At 39.3% G+C, this 22,488-nt stretch overlaps 1 protein-coding gene across 1 annotated transcript; it reads right to left on the bottom strand.

Annotated features, from left to right (window-relative positions):
- Positions 1-3,989: 3,989 nt before the first annotated feature.
- Prpf38a (pre-mRNA processing factor 38A) lies at positions 3,990-22,192 on the bottom strand. Its single transcript, XM_051188422.1, has 10 exons — positions 21,985-22,192; positions 21,204-21,363; positions 19,580-19,701; positions 17,245-17,330; positions 11,634-11,744; positions 7,121-7,233; positions 6,479-6,505; positions 6,283-6,380; positions 5,820-5,868; positions 3,990-4,085 (listed from the first exon to the last, which is right to left on the bottom strand). The coding sequence occupies exons 1-10, from the start codon at positions 22,112-22,114 to the stop codon at positions 4,043-4,045; spliced, it is 939 nt and encodes a 312-aa protein (XP_051044379.1). The 5' UTR covers positions 22,115-22,192; the 3' UTR covers positions 3,990-4,042.
- Positions 22,193-22,488: the final 296 nt, after the last annotated feature.

The raw sequence follows: 22,488 nt of genomic DNA on the forward strand, positions 1-22,488 counted from the left end.
AACCTAGGTTTTAGTTCTATGACAGTGTTCCATTCACTGATTTTGAACATATCTGCCCTTCAGAGTTTGCAAAACTTAACCTGAGGAACGGAATTTGCATAATAGCTCAGTTGTTTGAAAACAGTTAACAGTACAAAAAATGATCAGTCATAGAGAACATATACACACTTAAAATCATAATTATTTTGTGATACAATTTTTGTGCCACTTGACATGTAGGTGCTTTTACCTTGGTTCATTAAATAACTCTTAATAGCTGCATGTGGTGGTACACTCCTTCAATCCCAGTACTTAGGAGGCATAGGCAGGTAGATCTCTCTCTCTGCCATTCTGGCCTATATACTTAATCAGTTCTAGGCCAGCCAAGGTTTCATAGTGAGGCCCTGTCTCAAAACACTAAAAAAGAAAAAAAAAATTAACAATAAAATGTGTAATTTGGTTAGTCCTCCTCACATAGACAATTTTGCTGTGTGTAAATTTTCTCCTGTAAATAAAATGCATGCATATTGATGGCAAAATAATGATGTTTGTTTGTAGATTTACTCTGATAGGGTGAGTGAAAGGATGAAAGTTTTTCAAATTTTCAATTGTGCCTATATGTCGGGAGCACAGGTGTCCTGAGTCTAAAAGAGGGTGTTCAGTCCCCTGAAGCTGGAGTTACAGGAGGTTGTGAGCCACTTGAAGTAGATGCTAGGAACTGAATTCAGAGCTTCTGCAAGAGCAGTATTCACTCTCACTGAGCTATCTCTCCAGGCCCAAAAGTTCTAAAGGTCTGCCTTGGTTCCCAGATAAAATTTAAACTCCTAACCCACTTTCCTTGTAAATGATAATGTGATGTGTTTACTGAAAGAAAGGGTGTTAAAGATTAGAGCTAGCAAGATGGCTAAGCAACTAAAGTGCTTACCTTCCTTGATGAAGAAAACAGGATGTCACTTTTATTTCACTTATTATTTGGGTGTGCATAGACAAAATAAAATGTAAAACAGTAAAATCCATCAAGTAAGAATTGTATTATCTGGTGAACTTGAATCATTCCAGTGAATTGTCATTAAGTATACGTACAGACTTTATAAAAATGCTTATGTGCTACTTTAACAAATACAGCAAGTTAGGGAACTGATGTCTGTCCCCTTGGCTAGTGAGGCACTTTAGTATAGGAAATTAATTTCACTAGACTTAGAAATTTAAATGACAACTGTTTTTCCATACAAGAAAGCCTAATTTCAAGATTGCTCACAAGACTAAGAACAGTTACGTAAAACACTAAAAGAAGCAACTTTCATTTTCCTGGTTTCATGTTTCTCTTAAGTCAATATGCTCAAATATAAAAATGAACAAAACCTTTTGTTTTCACTTTTAGTATTCTGTATATGGATGCATGATTCATGTGAAAAGTGGAAGACTTCTTTTCCCCTCATACAGTATCCAGGGATCAAATTCAGTTCCTTAGGCTTGGTGCCACTTTCTATGGCTAAAACTCATATTGCACTACTGAAAAGAGGTTAATGAGGTTACATTGGGTTCTATTACAATCCACTAACAAGTCTGCCACTTTTTTCCCCTTATGTTAAGGTCATTGTGTTCCATGCAAGCTTTTAAGGAACTGGATTTCAAATTGTGTAAAGTGAAATCCATTTAGTGATTTAAAAATCTTAACTATAGGGACTGGAACAATGGCTCCTTGGTTAAAAGCATCTGCTGTTCAGTCATGAGGAGTGTAGTTTGGACCCGGCACCCACCTCAGGTTACTCAAATGTCTGTAACTGCCATTGGCACCTGCACATATAGTACGTGCACTAAGAGACATGCACATACACACAATTTTTTAAAAATCTTAATAATAAAAGTAATGTGAATGCATTTTGCATAATTTGGTTTTCTAAGACAGGATTTCTCTGTGTAGTTTTGGCTTTCTCAGGTGTGCTACCACTACATGGCCTGCATAATTTTTTCTTAAGGTCTGTTTCAGTACAAAGAACATATGCATGTGTACAGTTGAGATGTAAAACATACTTTTAAGAGTATGTTGTAACCTAAGAGTTTTAACAGTACCATGTAATAATAGGTGAAACAGATGACAGAGATTCGTCCTTAAAATATCATCTCCGAGCCAGTGGTGTTGGCACACACCCTTAATCCAAGAACTTGGGAAGCAGAGGCAGCCAGATCTCTGTGAGCTTGAGGCCAGCCTTATCTACAGAATGAGTTCCAGGACAGGTTCTAAAGCAAGAGAAACCCTATCTTGAAAAACCAAGGGCGGGGATCATCTCTGTCATTCCGTGGTTTGTTAAAATGGTCAACATGTCCTACTCACCCTTATCTCCTTTGTTCTAATTAAGTAGTAGCACTATTATGCTTCTTGCTGCCCATTGTTCCAGATCCCGCTATATCTAATAATTACTTTAAAATTTGTAGAGGTTCTTCTTAAAACACTGTTGGGGCTTTTTGTTGTAGGTTTATTACTTAAATCTACCTTAATTTTAAATTCTCTCTTTAATGGATAGTACTTGGTTGGCCAATGGATTATGTTACTAGAGGCACCCCTTTCCACCTAAATCACCTCAGTAAGAAATAACTTTTAGGTATCTCCACCAGATCTGAGTGGAGATACTTGTATTTAATTTTAACAATTGTATTTAATTGTAACAATAAGCTATAATAGGTCTTATCTAACTTTATTGATTTAGGTATCACGGTTAGAAAAATCACTAAATATGAAAACACATTTGCTTTATTATTGCTACAAAATAGTCCCCCAGTCAACAGCAAACAATAAAAATGTTTATCTTAGGACCAGAAATGACTTCCTGAGGAGTTGGTTCCTATAAGGCAGCTAGTCTTTACAATTATTCCTAGGATTAGAATTACAAGAAGTCAATCTTAAAGGAGAAAAGGTAAGTACAGGCAAAAGGAACTGTTTTAGCTAAGATAGTAATACTCTTCATTGTCAAGGTCTATGAACTTAGTAAAGTTTTATTTTGCTTATATTGCTTCAGAGCCTTCAGTGTCCTTGACCTACTGATTCTTCTACCTTTGTGAATGGCTCATTCCAGCATTTACCAGTGACCTGTATTTCTAGTCACAAGTGTTGGCATTGCCTGTGGTGCTGCTATTTGCTCTTAAATCTATTCATACTCCCTGGGCATCTAAACATCTTTGACAATTGTCAGTTCTGGCCTAGTTCACTATGTTGAACCCCACTAGTTCCTATTTTCATCCATGTAGAAACACCGTAGCTGTTTTAAACTTGCTACACTGAACGTGTCATTTTCATTACCAGCACAACCCTCTCATTCCCATATCCCCTAAAAGCAGTCTCTATCTAATGTTATCTAGCAACTTAGGCCAAAACTACAAACAGTGTTCTGCTTCAACCTGTGTTGAGATTACAGGTGTGAACCACCATACATAGTTTGTATTAAGGATGTTAAGTGAAATCATGTTGAATTGTTTAATGAAACTGAATTAAAAAAGAAAACCAGAAAAAGCTTTATGTTTGAATGTATTCTGTTCCTACAAAACTGCTAATTAGTGTGTGTTTATTGTATTACTGTCAGTAGTTAGTGTGAAGTTAGGAATTACTACTACTAGCTGGGTTGCAGCAGCATAAATCACAGGATTCTCAGGTTTTCATGGAGAAACTAGACCAGAAACTAGAGAAAAATGACAACTATGTCAGGTTTAATTACAAATAAAAGGATCACCATGTGGGTACATCTCTTCATTCTCATCAATCTCCCCAACTCCCAGGTCCTCTTGACCCGTGTTAAGTATGAATAACCATAGTTGGTTAGGTCATAACCTGACCTTGACTTGGTCAAAAACACCCTTCAAAGATGTTAATTATAATTCAAAGAGATACAAAACTTAGCACCTCTGTAATATTAAAATAAAAACAAAACAAAAAACCAACAAACAAGAACTTGATTTTTAAAAACTCCAAAGTACTTATAGCTGCCTGAAGAGGAGATTGATCATTTCAATTCAACAGATATTCTCACATTCAGAGGAGGCCATCTGGACTAAAACAAAAATGAATCCATTACTCATTTCCTCTCCGGCTCTTCTTGTGGCTTTTCTTAGATCTGAAATGGGATATAAATCATTAAATTAAGGAGCAAATACGGAAGATTATCATAGTATGCTGACTCTGATGAATAGAGATGACATAAACATTAGATGCACTTTGTGTGTTTTCTTGACAGTCTAATACTTTTGCCTCCCCAGTGCTGGGATTACAGGCGTATCACCATACCCAGCACAATTTATTTGTATCTGTGTGTGTTTTGCATGCTTGCTGACATGTACATATGTACGTGAGTGTGTATGTGCATGTAGAGGTTGGAAACTCTGACCCTCGTGTCTTTAGTGCTTTTTTGAGGCAGAATGTGTTGGTTACTTTTTAGTGTCAGCTTGACACAGTCAGTCACCTAAGAAAAAGGAAATCTCAATTGAGGATCTGTTGACATTAGACTGACTTTTGGCCATGTCTGTGAGAGGTTGGCTTGAATGATGTAGGAGGGCCCAGCCCAATGAGGCAGCATTATCACAAGGTAGTTGGCTCTAGGCTATGTAAAAAATCTGGCCAGAAAGCAAGGAAGTAAGCAGCTTTCCTCCATCCATAGTTCCTGCTTGAGTCCCTACCCTGACTTCCCTCAATCATAAGACTGTTACCTGGAAGTATAATCTCAATAAACCTGTTGCTTTGGGTCACACTGTTTATCCCAGTAACAGAAAGCAACTGGATCTGTCAACTGAAACTAAAACTCAAAGTGAAGCTAGTCTAGACAACCAGCTTGTTTGAGGATCCTGTCCAGAGTGCTGGGAAGGGCAATAATCACCTGCCTGGTTTTGGAGGATTTGAACCCCATTGCATAACAAGCACTTTTAGCTTTAGCCATTGAGATTTTATCAGGAAGCCTTCTTTGTTGTTTGTTTTTATGGTTCTGAACAGCACTCTGAACCAAACATTATTACCTAGAATTTTCCATTAAAGAACTGCTTCATAAGGTAAGAATGTTCCTAATGGCGTACATGGCTCACAGGGTTCTAATGAAGATCAATTAAAAATGACTTGTCCTAGGACTCAACTGTTAAAATGTAAAAGTTGGTTGTTGGGCTTGAGAGACTGCCCAGTGGTTAAGAGCAGGCACTGTTACAGAGGACCTAAGGTCAGTTCTCAGCACACACGCTGGGTGGCTCACAGCAAGTACAGTTCCTGGGAATTCCATACCTTTGGCCTTCACTGGCATCTACACTTAAGTCTATATAGATATACACATACACACAATTAAAATTTTAAAAAGCCCAGGAGCAATGAGACTGTATCTATCCCACTGTTCAAAGCTTTAATTCTAAAAGGGAAAACAAGGTACAAAAGAATTTGAATGGTAGGAATTCTCAAAGCAAAATAAACAAATAAATAAAGCAAGCAAGCCTGTTTTAGCTTTAAATGAACTACCACTACTCACATCAAAACAAAATTCCCCATCTTAGTTATATTTGAAACTTTAACTTTGAATAAAGTCTTAAATGTGTATGTATGCATGTACATGTGGAAGCCAGAGTTAAGTGTCTTTAATTCAATCCCCATTTTATTTTTTTTGAGACAGGGGCTCTTACTGAACTAGAAGCTGGCTGATTGGCTAGACTGGCTGACAGGAAGTTCGGTGGGTCTTCCTATCTCTCCAGCACTGAGATTTCAGATGCACCTGGCTTTTAACATAGGTGCTGTGGCTTGAATTCCAGTCCTCTTGCTTGCAGGAGAAGCACCTTCCCAGCCCAGTATTCAATTACTGAAATAGAGGTTTAACCCATACCTTTCAGGAGACTTTGAATGACTCCTATGTCTGTGACTACGGTGGTGACCTAGGGAAGCAAAGGTCATTGGATGAGTTTGTGTTCTCCTACTTGTAGGCTACCATTTTCACCCCCTCCAATTCCTCTCATTCATGTATTACCTTTTGTCCTATGAGAGGACACCACTTACTATCACACCTGTCTGTTTGATAATGAAATCCTATATCCAGAACATTATGGCTAACTTCACAAAACATTACCTTAGGCTTTGACTGATATTATACTAGGCCTTATTTTGGATTTAAAAAAAAAAAAAAAAACCTCATCATAGTCTAGTGAGTACCCTCACTTTTGAATTCCATATCCGCCTGCTTTCCTGTTAGGTAGTAGCGCAGTTAGATGTTCTGTGCTACAGGAGTCTCAATGCTCCTTCCTTTTAGATTTCTTTACTAAGACAAGCAGGCAACAGCCCAAATACTATACCTGGGGATTTAGAGCGTGATCTGTGTCGTCTGTCTCGGGACCTGCTTCGATGACGTCGTGGACTCTTGCTCCTATGCCTTTCTCGGCGGGGAGAAGGGCTATGGAAAAAACAGCCAGCTCAGCATGTGTTTTACAATAAAGACCACCACCACTTTCCCTTTCAAAACCCTCTTGTCAGAAATGACTCAGGACCCACCTTCTTCTTTTGGGGGATCTACTTCGCCTGTGGCAAGAAGAAGAGCAGGTTAGTGCACTGAATATTGCAAATCGCAAAATATAAATGAATAAAATCTACCCCCACCCCTTTTAAGAGGGGAGGAGTGCTGGGGACTCAACACAGTGGCTCCTGATTCTTATTTCTATTTATGTCTCAAATGTAGTACACTTCTACTTGTAACACTCTGGCCATGTAATTTATTTTGACCAGTGGGATAATAGCAAATATGATATAGATATGAGGAAACACACTTGCAGGAAGGACTGTTGTCTCTTGAATTCTGTAATCACCTTCAGAACATAATGAACCTAACCTGCTGGAGGATAGGAAGTACAGAGAAGCTGCTCTAGCTATCCTTATTAAGGTTACACTATACTATCTGGGAAACACATAAATTACAGCAGGTGAGCAATCAAACATAACTCAGTTGTATATCCAAGCTCAGCTTAAATTCACTGACCACAAACTATGTAAATTAAAGAAATGGATTTTTTTTTCTACCAATGAGGTTTTACAGTTGAAGATTCAGAAGTAAAAGGGAAACGGATATACTGGCAAACATTCTCTACAGGCTTATCTTTTTCCTTTCAAGAGTCCTAGGCCCTAGTGTTCTAGCCCTACCTCCTGGGAGACCGACTTCGACTTCTCCTGTATCGAAGTGCAGGGGAGCGTCGTGGCTTGTCCAAGTCTCTGTAGCTTCTTCGTCGGTGATCAGGCGATGGCACCCTTTCCAGCTTGAAAGAACATGGATGAGTACTGGCTATTATTAAAGGCACTCATGCAAGAACATAGTTAATATTGTTGCTTCCCTATTCTGTCCCAATGTACATCTTTTAAGTGAATTAACAATAGTGATTTGACTACATAGACAGGTTACCCTAGTGACAAAAAGGATTACCAGTATCATCAACCTACAGGGTGGCACACTTTTAATCCCAGCATTTGGGAGGCAGAGACAGGTAGATCTCTGTGATTTGAAGGCTACCTTTATCTACAAAACAAATTCTAGGACAGCCAGGCCTACACAGAGAAACTCTTGAAATACAGGGTGGGGGGGGGGGGAAATGCTTATTTCCAGTGTGAAAGGAAGAAATAGATGAAGGCTTAGTAATGTTAAATGCAAAGTTACAGTGGATTTTTATCTTGATTTTCTCTAGTTCTAAAAAAAGCATAAGAGCAGGAGCTGGGCATGGTGGTGCATGCTTTTAATCTCGGCAGTCACAAGGCTGGTCTATATAGTTCCAGGACAGCTATTGCTACATAGACCCTGTCTGGGGGATAGTATAGGAACACCCAGATTATTACCTACTTCTTGAACAAATGCCTACGTTTATGTCTGCAGTGTAAGTACATAAGAGGCTAGATGTTTGTAGAGACTAGAACACGCCACCATCATATGTAAAGCATGGAAGCTATCCAAGCTGTGAAACTATCAAAACACCTCAGAAGTCTAGTTAGATAAAATGCCTCTGCTGGCCAAGGGATTAAGTATCTACATGGATTAATACACTGCATTTTATTAAACTATAGTGGTTTAAAATATTAACCGTAGCAAAAAAGCATCACATTGGGAGGATACTACAGAACCAATTCATGACTTTGTATGTCTCTTACTCCATGAGAAATTCACCTGTTTTTTCCGGGAGGGAAACAGTATCGCTTACCTGTAGCCTTTAAACTGTTAGTATGAAAAGTTAACATGCTGATTTGGAAGATTTCCTCTTTTTATGAATATCCAGAGTTTTAGAAAATTAGATATGAAATAAGCAGAACAGCTAGCTCATCATTTTATAATATACCTAGGCATTAGCCATCAGTGGATCCTAACATTACAAGTCAAATAAGGCCAGTGGGCTGGCTCAGTGCCCACACCCACAAGAGAAAGACAACTTAATGAGAAGAATATGGCAGCCAAACATGGTGGCTTACACCTAGCACTTGGAAAAACTGAGGCAGGAAGACCAGGAGTTTGAAGTCATTTTAGGTTATGCAGCATGTTAAACCCCTGCTTGGGTTACATGAGACCCTGCCTTAAAAGGTAAAACTACAAAGAACCTATATTTGGTTCATTTCCCAGAGAAGAGTAGTACATCATCCTTGCATGACTTCTGACCCAGAGGATGGTTTTACCTTTTATACTTACTATAAAGGGAACTGATGTACTTCATTAGAATTGTCCCAGAATCCATGTGAACTTTTTACTTCCTCTCCTGTTTTTAAGTATTTTAAATTATTTAAATTTTTATGTGTTTGGCCTTGCATGTATGATCTGTGCACTATGTACAGTACTTGAAGAGGCTAGAAGTGGTTGTCAGATCCCTTGAAACTAGAGTTGCAACAGCAGACCTATCTGTATGCATCTTAGTATGTTTTTTCCTGAAAACTTACTTTAGATTATTTCAGAGAGGACAGATAAAATACTATTTGAGAAAGAGCTTACCATACTTTCAGCAGCATATTCAATTACTATATGTGTTTTTGTATTGTGCCTAAGTTTACTGTTTTAGTTTTCTAAGAAAGAGTATTGGTAAAGGTGGTCTGCAGCATCCTATGTAACCCAGGCTAGACTGCAAACTCCTGTCTTGATCTCCGAGGTGCTGAGCTTACAGACCTGTACAACCACACCCATGACTTAATGTTTTTGTAGTATGGCTATTTGAGCTCATATACATATTTACTATGTATACAATGTTCTGTCTGCATGCCTGCCTGGAGGCCAGAAGAAGGTACCAGACCTATTGAGCCACGGTGTGCTTGCTGGAAATTGAATTCTGGATCTTTGGAAGAACAGTCAGTACTCCCAACCTCTGAGCCATCTCTCCATCTCCCTCCTATATTTTCAAAACTGTAGATGGAAATCATTAATTTTCCTTACTATTAGAGTGAGTGTAGTGTGTGTGTGTGATACTAGGAATTGAACCTAGGGCCAGGCTGGTCTGTATAGTGAAGCCCTGCCCCCTCCCTCCCCAAAAGAAAGAAAACCAGAAAACAAAAGCTTTTATATTAGCAACAAGAACAACAAAACAAAATCAAGGGGTTTAGTGATAAATTAAAGAAGTCTAGAAGGACCAAATGCAGGCAAATTGTAGACTTGTAAAGGCCTAGATAGTTTACGGTTATAGATGCCATTACCATCTCTGTTTCCCATGATTCCATTATAAATTATTGTTTATGTTGGGTGTGTGTACATACACATACTTGCATGTATGGGTGTCCTTGGAGACTAGAACATGTTAAGATTCTCCTGGATCTGGAATTAGACGCTTTTGTGAGGCGCGTCACATAGGTACCGTAATCCAAACTCTAGTCTTCGTGCCTCAGCAGCCAGTACTCTTACCAGATGAGCCGTTTCTCCAGCTCCCAATGAAACTCTAATCACAATCCCAGCAGATTCTATCTTTTCCATCAAGAGAACGTGGACCTGAAGCTAAAGAGATGGCTCTGTGGTTTAGAGTACTTGTTGCTCTTGTAGAGGACCTGGGTTCAGATTCCACCTCCATCAGGTGGTTACTGATAACCTGTAACTTCAGTTCCAGGGGAATCTAATACTCTGGTCTCCGAGGGCACCTGCGTTCATGTGCACATACCCAGACACATACACAGAAATGTATATAAGCCAGAGAAAGAGAGAGGACAGCAATGGAGCAAAGATAGCACCACTGCTGCTGAAGTAGAGTACAGGAGGCATTTGCTGTCCTAAGTATCAAGACTTACTATGAAGCTATACAGTTGGGGCAGGGTCCTACTTGCACACATTTGCCAGAAGACATTTACAACTTGGAATTGTGGCAAAGATGACAATGCAGGTAAGTGAAGGAAAAGAAAGAAAATTGAAAAAATAAAATACCACAAGGGACAAGAATAGTTATTCCTTGTTAAGGAAAAATAGATTACTGTTTCACCAATATAAAGCCCAATTTGATGTTAACTTTTTAGTTTTGGAGATAGAATTCTGGTTGGTCTCAACCTCACAGGGCTTTATCTGTTTCTGCCTCTCTGGAGAACTAGAATGAAAGGTGTGTGTCACCATGCCCAGCAGGGTTACCAGTTCTTATGTTCCTTTCTGGCCCTTTCTATGCATAATGTTTCCTAAAATTTAAGTGCAAATTCTTTACAGCTACTTAACTATAAATACTTTCCCATTATCGTTGTTTTAATAGCTGTCTAACAATCTATCTGACTCCTCAGTCATTGACAGCTGGGGAGCTTGATTGTTTCCTAGCGTTTCAGCACATTAGATACTAGTTCTGAAAAAACATGACTGCAGCAGGTAACTTCCCTCCTTAGGGTTTGTTCAAGCATACCATTTTTTCCCAATATTTTAATAGCTACCGTTCATTTATCGCTATGTGGAAATACAACAAGACTCTCATAAACACACAACAGTTTTAAGTACTATTCTCCTTTGAGACTGTGGATTCAGTCCCTCACATAAAAGGAGAAAAATCAGGACTATTATGATGAGACCACTGCTATGATACAGCTGAGGCATTCAAGCCAAGGATATTTAACTCTAGAGGTCACCTTACCTTTTTTTTTTTGTTGCTATTGTTTGTTTGCATTTCAATTCCAGTTGCCCCTCCCTCCTTCTCCTCCTGCTCCCCTCACTTCCCCACTACGCCACCTCCCATCTGCTCCTATGGTAAGGCCTCCCCTAGGAAGTCTACTAAGTCTGTACCATCATCTTGGTAAGGCAGGACCAAGTTCCCTCCTCATTCCCCCCCACATCAGATTTTAGGCACAGGGCAGTGATCCTAGCATCCCTGAGGCAGATCTGAAATGTCTATCTAGCCTGATCCATACAATAGGGCCCTCCTTGTCCAAAAGGACCCCAAAAGTAATCACAAAAGATTTAAAGAGGCTGGGTGGTGGCTCACACCTTTAATCTCAGCAGTTGGGAGGCAGAGGCAGGTGGACCTCTGCGTTTGAGGCCAGCCTGGTCTACATAGTGAATTCCAGGACAGCCAGGGCTACATAGAGAAACCCTATCTAGAAAAACAAAAAAGTTAAAAATAAATGAATGAATAAATAAATAAATAAGAAAAGGTTATCATTAATTTAAAAACTAAAGCTTGAATACTAAAAAAGGGCTATTTCCTTCTTTTCTAGCCCTTAAAGCTGTCATATGCCTTACCTTCTCATCTTCCTCCTCCTCCTCTTCACTAGACTCCACGTCATCCATATCTTCTTCTAGAGCACTAACTCGAGGCTCCAGCTGCTCAGCTTCCTCCAGCACATAGCGCTTCTACAGAGAACACAGTAAAAGTTAATAGTCACTGCTGTTTCCACCGGGTCTGCATCCTCACACTGAGCTTCTAGAGTTGATAGAAAAGTTATGTAGCAACATGTAAGGTGTAATATTATTACACTTCAAGACTTTCTTAGAAGTTACTATACCTGGAATATATATACTCTTTTAAGTCCCACTACAAACATGAACAGAATTCTGACAAGAACTAACTCATTTTCAATTGGTTCTGTTTCCTGTGGTCTTATACTAACTATAAGGTCACTGAAATGTCAATCAGTTTGTGTGTAGTCAAAAATGTTAACCTCAGGCTGGAGAGATGATTCAACAATTAAGAACACTTGCTGCACTAGGAGAGGACCTGAGTTCAGTTCCCAATATTTACATGGTAGTTCACCAGTTCCAGAGGATCCAATGCCCTCTTCTAGCATTCTCTGGTGGAAGATGAGTACTGATTCTCAGTAATTGTCCTCAGGCCCTTGTATGCCTTGGCGAGCATACACACATACTCCACTAGTAATGACTGGTAAAAAATAAAAAGTAAATTGATGGGAGATGTCATTCTGTATGTTTATCATACTGGTTAATAATAAAGAACTGTTGGCCAATAGGAAAGGAAGATAGGAGGGACTAGGAGACAAGGAGGAAATAGGAAGTAGGAAGGAGGAGTCAAGATGGAGAGTCTGGAGAAAGCAGTATGCTGCCGGCTCCCCGGTAAGAGAAATACATAGATCATCAGAAATGGGTTAATAATTAAGGCAGAGCTAGCCGATAAGAAACAAGTAACAGGGCCAACAGCATTGTATCAAATACAGAGTCTCTGTGCATTATTTGGGGCTGGTGCGGCAGCAGGACAAGACCAGCGGCGGCAGGCGGAAAAACAGTACACGTTACAAATGGCGCCCAACGTGGCTAAGAACTTATACTTAAAATTTAACAAAAGCTTAAAAAAAAAGGATTTTAGAAACAAAAGAACAGAGACAAGCAAGGTTTCTTGGTATCAGCATTTTTCTCTGTTGGACTCTGCTTTGCAAGAGACAAGCAGATATTTGTGCGGCTCCTTTAAGGGAAATTTCCTGACTCAGCATAGGAGCAAAAAACCGCATGGCTTTTACAAAGCACAGCTAACAATTTATTGGTGTGTATGAGAGATGGCAATGGCAGTGACCACATCTCCAAGCCGGCAGCATGCAGATCAAGGCAGTGAGCGCAGCTCTCAGTGCTGGCGGTAAAAATACCCGCCACCATCTTTGGTAAACCACGGCTGACACAGCTATGACTTTCATTTTAGCAATGTTTTTGTTTACCAGATAAAAGACTTGTGGCTAGACGAAGATAAAGATTTACAGTAAAGACAGATTCATATTAAGAAAAACCTCTAAAGGTTTACAGTGTGTTTTAAAATATACGTAGACATGAAAAAAAATGGTTTTAAAGAGACAAAGAGGAACTGGGTGTTGTAGCACACGCCTTTAATCCCAGCACTCAGGAGACAGAGGCAAGCAGATCTCTGTGATTTGCAAAGTAAACCTGGTATGCAGAGTAAATTCCAGGACAGATAAGAGTTACACAGTGAAACCCTATGTCAAAAAATAAAAAAATAAAAGTAAAATAGAGTAATAATAAAGGCACGTAAAGATGAAAAGCTCAGAGAGAATCTGGTTACTGTATGCTATTGTGTTGTCTCTACATTGTTTGACTGCTGAGAAAATAACAACTGATAAAGGAAATGCTGCTGGATTAATTCAATTTATATATTTTAAAAATGCTTTGACTCAAAACTTTAAGTTCAAGGACAAGTTACTGGGGAAAAGGATTTCTATTTTTGTTTCCACAGAAAATGAAAAGCTGTGGATTCCTTCCAGACTAATGTGGTTTGATCAAGCCAGGCCCCCTGAAACAGAGTTCCTGGCGATCCAACATTCAAAACAGCTTGGACAAAGCAGCCTTGCAGACTACAGCCAAGATTCCCATGACAGCGCCCCCTATCAGCAGGAAGTAGTTTGGAAAAACGACGCCCAAATTCCCAAATATTGTTTATAAATGTTTGTTTTCATTTAAATGGACTTGGTTATAAATGGTTAATGATCACAGCCAGTTCTTTTTAAAGGTAAAAAGGGAATTATGGTATAGATATGAATACTTTGTTTTGGAATGGATTTTCATTTATTGATTACTTTGTTTTGTAATGGATTTTCATTTATTGATACAATTTAAGGTCAATTTTGTCATATGTATATTTCTCCTCTTGTTTGTATAGCTCATTTAGAAATGTAATGTATAATGTAGTACAGATTATAGATAGTTACCTATGATAGTCAAAGCTTAGAGTTTAGTTAGGGTTTTCAAGACACACAGAGATGTATTTAAGATAGATAGGTATTCTTCAAACCTTTCAAAGACCTACAGAATATGGCATTTAAAATGGTTTAGGGTTTTCGTGACAGTGAGACATAATTGCTCTTGGCAATACCACCTGCAACAGAAAGGAAGATGAACATTGAAGAAACTCGTTATGGAGTTTGCTTTCAATATGGCAAGACTAGCCATGTGGACAAGATACTGCTCTTGTCTGGACTGTTTGACTTGTGATGTAAAAACTGGACATGCAAGACCCACAGGAAAGTGACTTCTGATTCAAGATGGACATTGCTACAGAGTTCCTGCTTCATGGAAGAGTCTGCGAGACAGTATGCAGGACACAGAGAAAAGTGACTGATAAACTGCCAATACAAGAAGACAGTTTAAAGTTTCCTGCGTTGCTGAAGAGTCTGCTAGACACACTGTGGCCTATGGGCTGAAGATGGAAGATTACAGAAGAACTTCGGGTGACCAGGCAGTGAGTTGTCTCTGTCATTTCTAGAGCTTATATACTATCCTTCTGTGGTCTTTGAGCGAGTTGAAGACAGATAGTTATGGTTATAGTTTTCCTTAGTATTAAAGATAAGATACATAGACTTTAGACACACAAAGATAGGATAGATGATGGAATATTTTCTTCAAATCTTGCTAAATGTTAACGGACTAAATATTGTTAACTGTAATTCTTACTTGATAACTGTTGTATAATATATTTTGCTATGTTAAGGTTAAAACCCTTCTTTTTATTTAGACAGAAAAGAGGAGATGATGGGAGATGTCATTCTGTATGTTTATCATACTGGTTAATAATAAAGAACTGTTGGCCAATAGGAAAGGAAGATAGGAGGGACTAGGAGACAAGGAGGAAATAGGAAGTAGGAAGGAGGAGTCAAGATGGAGAGTCTGGAGAAAGCAGTATGCTGCCGGCTCCCCGGTAAGAGAAATACATAGATCATCAGAAATGGGTTAATAATTAAGGCAGAGCTAGCCGATAAGAAACAAGTAACAGGGCCAACAGCATTGTATCAAATACAGAGTCTCTGTGCATTATTTGGGGCTGGTGCGGCAGCAGGACAAGACCAGCGGCGGCAGGCGGAAAAACAGTACACGTTACAGTAAATAGTTTAATTTTATAGAAAAATTTGTTAATTTGTGTGATATATGTACATGAATGTGCAAATATTTGTGCCCATGCTTACTCACGGAAGGCCAGAAGGACCTAGGATGTCTTCTGTTGCTCTCCATCTTACTGCACAGAGACAGTTTTTCCCTGAACTGGAAGCCTGCCATTTTGAATATGCTATCTGACTAGCAAGTTCTGAGGATCTGTCTCTGCCTGCCAAGCTTGAGATACAGGCACTTAGTAGCCATGATTTTTACAAAGGTCCTGGGGTTTTGAGCTCAGGTCCTCATGCTTACAGAACAAGCACCCTTACCCACGGAGCCATTTCCCCAGCATAGGGTGTTTTTCTCCATTGTATTTTGCTTTTTTTTTGAGACGGCCTGGCCATGAAGGCTTGGTGGTCTTAGAACTAGATCAGGATGGCCTGAACTTCAGAAATTACCTCCCCAGTACTGGGATTAAAGGCCTGTGCAACAATACCTTTTCAGTGGAGGCTTTTTTTCTTTCTATCAATATTTTAAAAATGTATGTGTGTGTGTGAGTACATGTGCCAAAGCAGAGGACCACCTTGTGTGTCATTGCTTGCCTTCCACTGTGATGCAGGGTCTTCCCTGTGGTGTATGCCACTTTACCTGACTCTGAGCTCCTGCAAGTTTCCCTGTCTGTCTTCCATCTTCTAGTAGTGGCCTGCTAGGATTACTGCTGCAAACGCTAGCACTATGAGTTCCGACAATCTGAACTCAGGGTGCCAGCTTGTGCAAGTGTTTTACCCACTAAGCCACTTTCTTAGCCTTAAGGGTCGCCTTGTGTGTGTGTGTGTGTGTGTGTGTAGATAAGGCTTCCTATGTAGCCACTAGCTATCTTGAACTTAGCATTTCCTTGCTTCAGCCTCTGGAGTACTAGGGATTACAGATATGCACCATCTTATCCAACTTGCCTTTTCTGACATAACAATGAACACTGTATATTTAAGTATAAAATTTAAGTTTTAGCATATAAATACACATTTGAAATTTTCAGTACAATCAATATAGTAAATCTCTTTCATCCCTTTAAATTGTCTTGTATGTCTACTTGAAAGATGTAAGGGATGCACACGTGGAAACAGTCACAAATATCATGACTCACTTGGCTTCTTTTCCTCTAGTTACATATTGAGCAGAATGATTTCTTGGTGCCTTCCTTCCTTTCTTGTCTCACTGTGTAACCCTGGCTAGCTTGGAACTTGCTATGTAGATTAGGCTGGCCTTAAATTCATAGAGAATTGCCTGCCTCTGCTTCCTAAATGCTGGGACTAAAAGCATGCATCACAATACATTTGAGCCAAGCTGCCCTCCTGCCCCTTTTTTCTTTTCAACAGGAATTTCCTATTTTATAGATAGGGTTCTATAATACAGGAACTTATGTTAAATTCTTATCCAGTCAACTCTCCACCATGGCATACTTCATTTCTCTTTAGGTTACCTACCATGTCTTTTTTCTCTCTTTGTATTTTGCAATGATCTTTTCCCAATGATAGTTTTAAAACTAAAAACCAAAATCTTAGTCGGGCATGGTGGTTCAAGCCTATAAACTTAGCACTTGAAGACAGAGGCAAGAAGACAGCCAAGTCTCAGGCCAGTTATTGATATATGGTCAAGACTATTAAAAAACAAAACACCACCAAACACTCCACAACCTTGAAGGGTACTTCATAGAATAATCATCATTTGGGATGTGTGTCAGGAGGGTAAACAACAAGTTTAAGGAACTGAGTGTTCATTTTCTCACCCATGTTACTCCAGCTATAAAACTCGTGATAACTCCAGCTATAAAACCTGAAGAAGAAACCTTTCCTCTAACTATTCACTTCCAAAGTTCTACACCTGAAACATTACCTGCTTCATTTCATTCCCTATCCTGAATAAAGCCGATATAAGGACTTACTAAGACAATCCTTAATATTTCAGTGTTTCAGTATGTATTTGTGAGGGAGGTGAAAGGTGACTCTTATAGTAGACCCTTGTCTCATACCTGTAGCCGTGGCAAAATGATATCACAGACTCTCTCACTGTGCAGAAGTTCATCAATGAACTCATCTACATGCATCAATTCAAACTCTGGAAGAGAAGATGATTAGTTTAAGCAAGCTAGAAATGATAGGCTTAGTTAACCAAAAAGTCAAGGAATCATGAAATTTTATATGAAGCTTTGTACATGCCATACCTCTTTATTTATTTTGGAGATGGACACTGAACCTGGGGCCTTGGGCTCGCCTAGCTATCACTCTGCCACTGAACTAAACCCCCAACCTCTCTAAAAATTTCAATTTATTTATTTATTTACTTGCTCTCACATAGTATATGTGCAGAGGCCAGAGGAAAACAGCCTGTTCTCTCCTTTGATCATCTGGTTCCCAGGCTTAAGTCAGACTTGACAGGAAGTGTCAGCCCAATCAAGCCTCTTTAGGAACAAGGAATTAAGGAATGAGGCTGTTCCAAGTATGAAAAGATGTGCTGTAGGTGTAGTCTAGTTCAGTGGTAGGGCATTTACCTTCTATGTATGAGGTTCTAGGTTCAATTACTATCAACATTACAAAACAAAACCAAAAATAGATGACACAAAAATAAAAGTAAACACAATCTTGAATTATGTAGATAATATTGAGTAGATAACTCAAGAAAGATTAAGTAACTTAATAGGTCACTTAACTGAAATTTCTCACATTAATCCATAATATCCTTGAATATACAATATTTGTCTTTTTTAGGGGCCTGTGTTGAGATAGCCCAGCAGTTAAAAGCACTTGCCACACAAGCCTGATGATCTGAGTTTGATCCCAGGAACCCACAGTGGAAAAGGAGGACCAATTCTTAGATTACTCTTTTGACTTCTACACGTGCACCCACAGCATACGTTCTTGCTTACAATCATAATCACAGATACACAAAATAAAATATTAAATGAATATTTTTATAGCACAAAAATGATGTGTTTAGAATCTCTTTACTAATATTACCTTAGTTTTATACAAGTGACTTTACATACCTCTATCACCCTATTTAAAAGAAGGGCTAGTTGTGTCCATTAGGGAGTATACAGGGATCCTGCTTAACTTACTGCCATGTACGGCACTACCCAAAGAATTACCTAGCCTAAAATGTCAAAACTTTGAGAAATTCCATCTTAGTTTACCACAATATAAGTAACTTGTTCAAAAATGGTCAGTCATATTCATCTGTTCACCTAGCTTATCATCAATTCTCAATACACATTACTTCCGTGAAGAAATAACACTAATAAAAGTTTAAAGAACAATACAGATTGAGAATGCCTAAGACAAAAAAAATCTTAAATTTGAAATGATCTCAAGTCTGAAAGTCTTTGAACACAGACTTGATACTCATTGTTTTGGATATTGAAATATCTGAGGTTTCTGGACAGAGATGCTATGTGATAGTTTGTTTATACACTGTTTCAAAATCTAAATAAAATACTCTGAAATCTATAACACTGGTTCTAAGCCATTTTGAATAAGGAATATTCAATTTACACTAAATTTTCAACTTTCGATATTCCAAAGAAGAAAGGTGTCTGTCCAGTGTAGAGGTTCTGATTGTACTACCACAAAACCTTCCTTAACATAGAAGATTTATCTCTGAGGGCAAGGTCTGGAGCTCGGTGGCAGAACATTTATCTCACATGCATGATGCCCTAGGTTTAGTCCTCCAATACTGCTCTCTTACTCCTCAAAAGAAGACGGGCATGGTGGTGAATACCTGTAATTCCCATATTTGGAGGCAGAGACCAGAGAATCCAAAGTTTGAGGTCATCCTTAGCTACACAGTGTTGAAGGACGCCTGGTCTACATGCCCTCAAAACAAGCCAAAACAAAACAAAGGTGTATGTATAAAATGTTTAGCAATCTCGCCCTTTTAATCTCTACATGATTAACATAGGTCCGCTTAGTCTACAAAGTATAGCATGGAATACAGTCCTAGATAAGTAGCCTGCAGGGGAAAAAAAAGTGAAGCTGTAGTATTTGGAAAACTACTTTGGGCAGGCAAAGTCAGGTTTTATAGAGAAACCATTTTTAAGCTTCTGGTCATGGATGGAACAGGTGTTGAAGACATATCTGATGTAAACCAGAGTTTACCATAAAATGCAGCTGGAAAGGGAGGCAGCCATGTGCTAAAATGGTTAAGGACAACCACAAGGTACTGTATCCAGGGGGGAGATGGGAAATTTGGGTTAAGACAGTAACCACGCAGATGAAAAGGAAGATTTAGTGTATGTGAAAATGAACAGAGAGACGGGGAAATACAAATGGCTGAGGGATGATAGTCTAGAGACTTGGTATCATACTCACCCCCATTTCGGTTCTGGCTCTTGATTTTTCGATAGTCATTATATAAAGGCTCCAAATACTTATAGCAATCAATTGCAGTTCCCGTCAGTCTCATGTAAAGTGCTCCCAACATGCGGACATACCTAACAGAGATGATATTGAAACAACAGGCCATCCTAAGAGTTCCAGAGTTTTATAACTGGCTTTTCTCATGACAATAGTAGATAAAAGCATTTCTTTTCTTTTCTTTCTTCCTTCCTTTCTTTTTTCTTGTTATCAGGTAAGAAAGCCATAATACCAAAGGTACCATAGAACAGATGGTGGCTAAAATATGGAGACCTAATAAACTTTCTAACTTATGTATTACTGGCTCTGGGAGCTTGGTACATGTTGCTCAACTTTCAGATATATCATCTGTAAACTTCACAGAATTAGCCTAAGATTCCAAAAAGATAATGATAAATTAGACAACACAAGGCATTATATACATTTTATAACAATGCTATAACAAGCATACATAGCCACAAACAGGTTCTGGAAAAAGGTCAAAGTCAGAGGTTAAGATTCTGATTTCATACATTACTAACTTTGACAGCAGACATATATCTTGTTTTCTCAACCTCTAAAATGGAGAAGCTGCAACCAAATTTTCTGCCTTGGTGCCATATATAAATGCAAGGAAAACTATTAGAAGGATTTTTTTTTTTTTGTAATTTCTTCTTTTTACCTCATGTATCCAATTCCTTACTCAAATCTCCATCTGCAACCCAAGCTTCATCGTATGATTACAGCAGTATAACAGAGAATATGCATCTGACATGAGCTGTAGCTGAGGCCTAGCACTCAGGAGGCAGAGGACAGAGGCAGAACAGCCATAATTACAAGGCCAGCCAGCATTACATTGTGAGGCACTATCTCAATTAAAAAACAAAACCCACAAAAAAGTGTACTCTGAAGCCAGCTTTGCCTCCCCAATTCACAATGGGGATAAAACCTAGACCCCTGCATTTGTTCTACTACCAAGCTTTATCCAGCCCCAGACCTGTCACATACTCTTCTGACCCGAGGTAAATTACTGACAATCTCTCCAGAGTCTCAGTTTCTTCCCATGGAAAATAGGCATTATATTTTTAAATCGGTGGTGTGGAAAAAAAAAAAAAAAAGAATCACAATATATAAAGCCCTTAAAACACATCATGGTACATGATCAGCTATTATACCTGACTCTGAACTCCTAGAGAATGGATAATAAATATGGAGCAGTTTATTATGTTTACCATGCATTGATAAGCTTAAAAAATTAAAGATGGTCACAGTTAATAGATACCAAAGTCTGGATAACATACAGATCTAACCCACTAACTAAAATTCTATGTTGTATGATCCCCATATCATTCTGATGAGACAGTGGGTGTGTGTACATGTACATATATTTGTGTATATTTCTTTACTGTGTGAAATACTTATGGGGGAGGGAGAAGTCACCAGGACTAAAAATGTATAAGGTCTACATAACCTTTGCAACAGTCAAAATACAGGTACAGGGGCAAAAGCCTGTGAAGATGAGACATATAACACTCAGTCCTACTAACAAAGCCCAATTCTAAACCAGTAAAATTTTTGTACTATTCAACATTGTACTCACTTGAAATCTTCATTTTTTATGAACTCAACAATGATATCTTTCTCAGGTTGAATTTGAAGCATCTTCAAGGTTAAACACAGAAAAGGAGTTGGCTTTATGTTTCCACCATAGACACCACCCACAAACCTTAACTCCATGGCTTTGTCGACTACAAGTTCAGCTGAAATAACCAAACACAAATGGTGACATCTTAGACATAGTAAAGGTCTTAGCTATTCTTGGTTGGAAGGTTAAACAGTTAAAGGTTTAGAGTTAAGGCTCCTAAATAGTCAACAGAATTTAATATTGGGAGAACAGACGCTTGTTAACAATAGTAATAAAAATGACTGCCTGGAACTACCCCATTGAAGAAAGAAATAGCCCTTATCCCAGCCCCCATTAATTTTTTTTTTTGTAGTCCATCAAGGCAGGGTGTGGCTCATGAGTTTTAAATCTTTATCCAACAAATCTTCGAGAAAAAAAAGTCCTGTCATTACCATTAGATGCTGGGCGGTGGTGGCGCATGCCTTTAATCCCAGCACTCGGGAGCCAGAGGCAGGCAGAACTCTTGAGTCGAGGCTAGCCTGGAACGGCTCAAAGAATCTAAAGAAACTCTTCAGTATCAAGAAAGTCCCTGTCAGATTTGTCTGTGTCCTGTCTAGTACAAGTCTAGGCACAGAGCAATTTATGTGAATGGTTGACATACTCTTTTGCAATACCAACACCCCAGGTCTACCCTTCCTCATTTGAGTCAGAAGAAGCCAGCCGCAAGCAAAGACGCGGGTCGCACGCTGTCACTCACCCGTAAGTCCAAAGCACTCTTCTTTCCAGTACTTGGATTCATAGATTCGAGTCCGAATGATCTTCTCCACCAGATACTGAGGGTTGGTGCCATGGATGCTGTGGGCATCCTTGACCGTACGGTTCGCCATTTTAGAACGCTTTCAACTCTATTTCCGTCGGGCTCTTCAATACGTCACATCCAGGTTTAAAAAAGACCTCCAGGGGCCGGGGAAACCCTTCTAACCCCTGAAAGCGACCAGCTTGAAACCGGAAACTGCGACGCAGAACACTTCCCCGGGACTACGCAAGGCCAGCGGCAACGATGGCGGAAGTACGTCATGAGCCCTCCTTGGGTGTGGCGAGATGTCTGGGAACGCCAATCGGAATCAGGCTGTGGGCGGGGTTACGGGTAGTGGCGCGAAAAGTTTTCCCTCTGACTCCCATTCCTACTCAGGCGCGTGCTGTGTGCACGCGGTGCTGCTGGCTGTCCCGGGAGGAACCTAGCTCGGACGGGTGAGCGTTG

The sequence above is a fragment of the Phodopus roborovskii genome, unplaced genomic scaffold (assembly GCF_943737965.1).
Source record: "Phodopus roborovskii unplaced genomic scaffold, PHOROB, whole genome shotgun sequence".
Taxonomy (NCBI): domain Eukaryota; kingdom Metazoa; phylum Chordata; class Mammalia; order Rodentia; family Cricetidae; genus Phodopus; species Phodopus roborovskii.

What these genes read in the sequence shown, in the direction of transcription:
- Prpf38a (XM_051188422.1), bottom strand. Translation starts at nt 22,114, where the DNA reads ATGGCGAACCGTACGGTCAAGGATGCCCACAGCATCCATGGCACCAAC. An exon ending in AGGAGGAGGAAGATGAGAAG is followed by an intron (nt 7,234 to 11,633) that starts GTAAGGCATATG and finishes TGTTCTTTCAAG; the next exon opens with CTGGAAAGGGTGCCATCGCC. An exon ending in AGATCCCCCAAAAGAAGAAG is followed by an intron (nt 6,381 to 6,478) that starts GTGGGTCCTGAG and finishes TTTTTTCCATAG; the next exon opens with CCCTTCTCCCCGCCGAGAAA.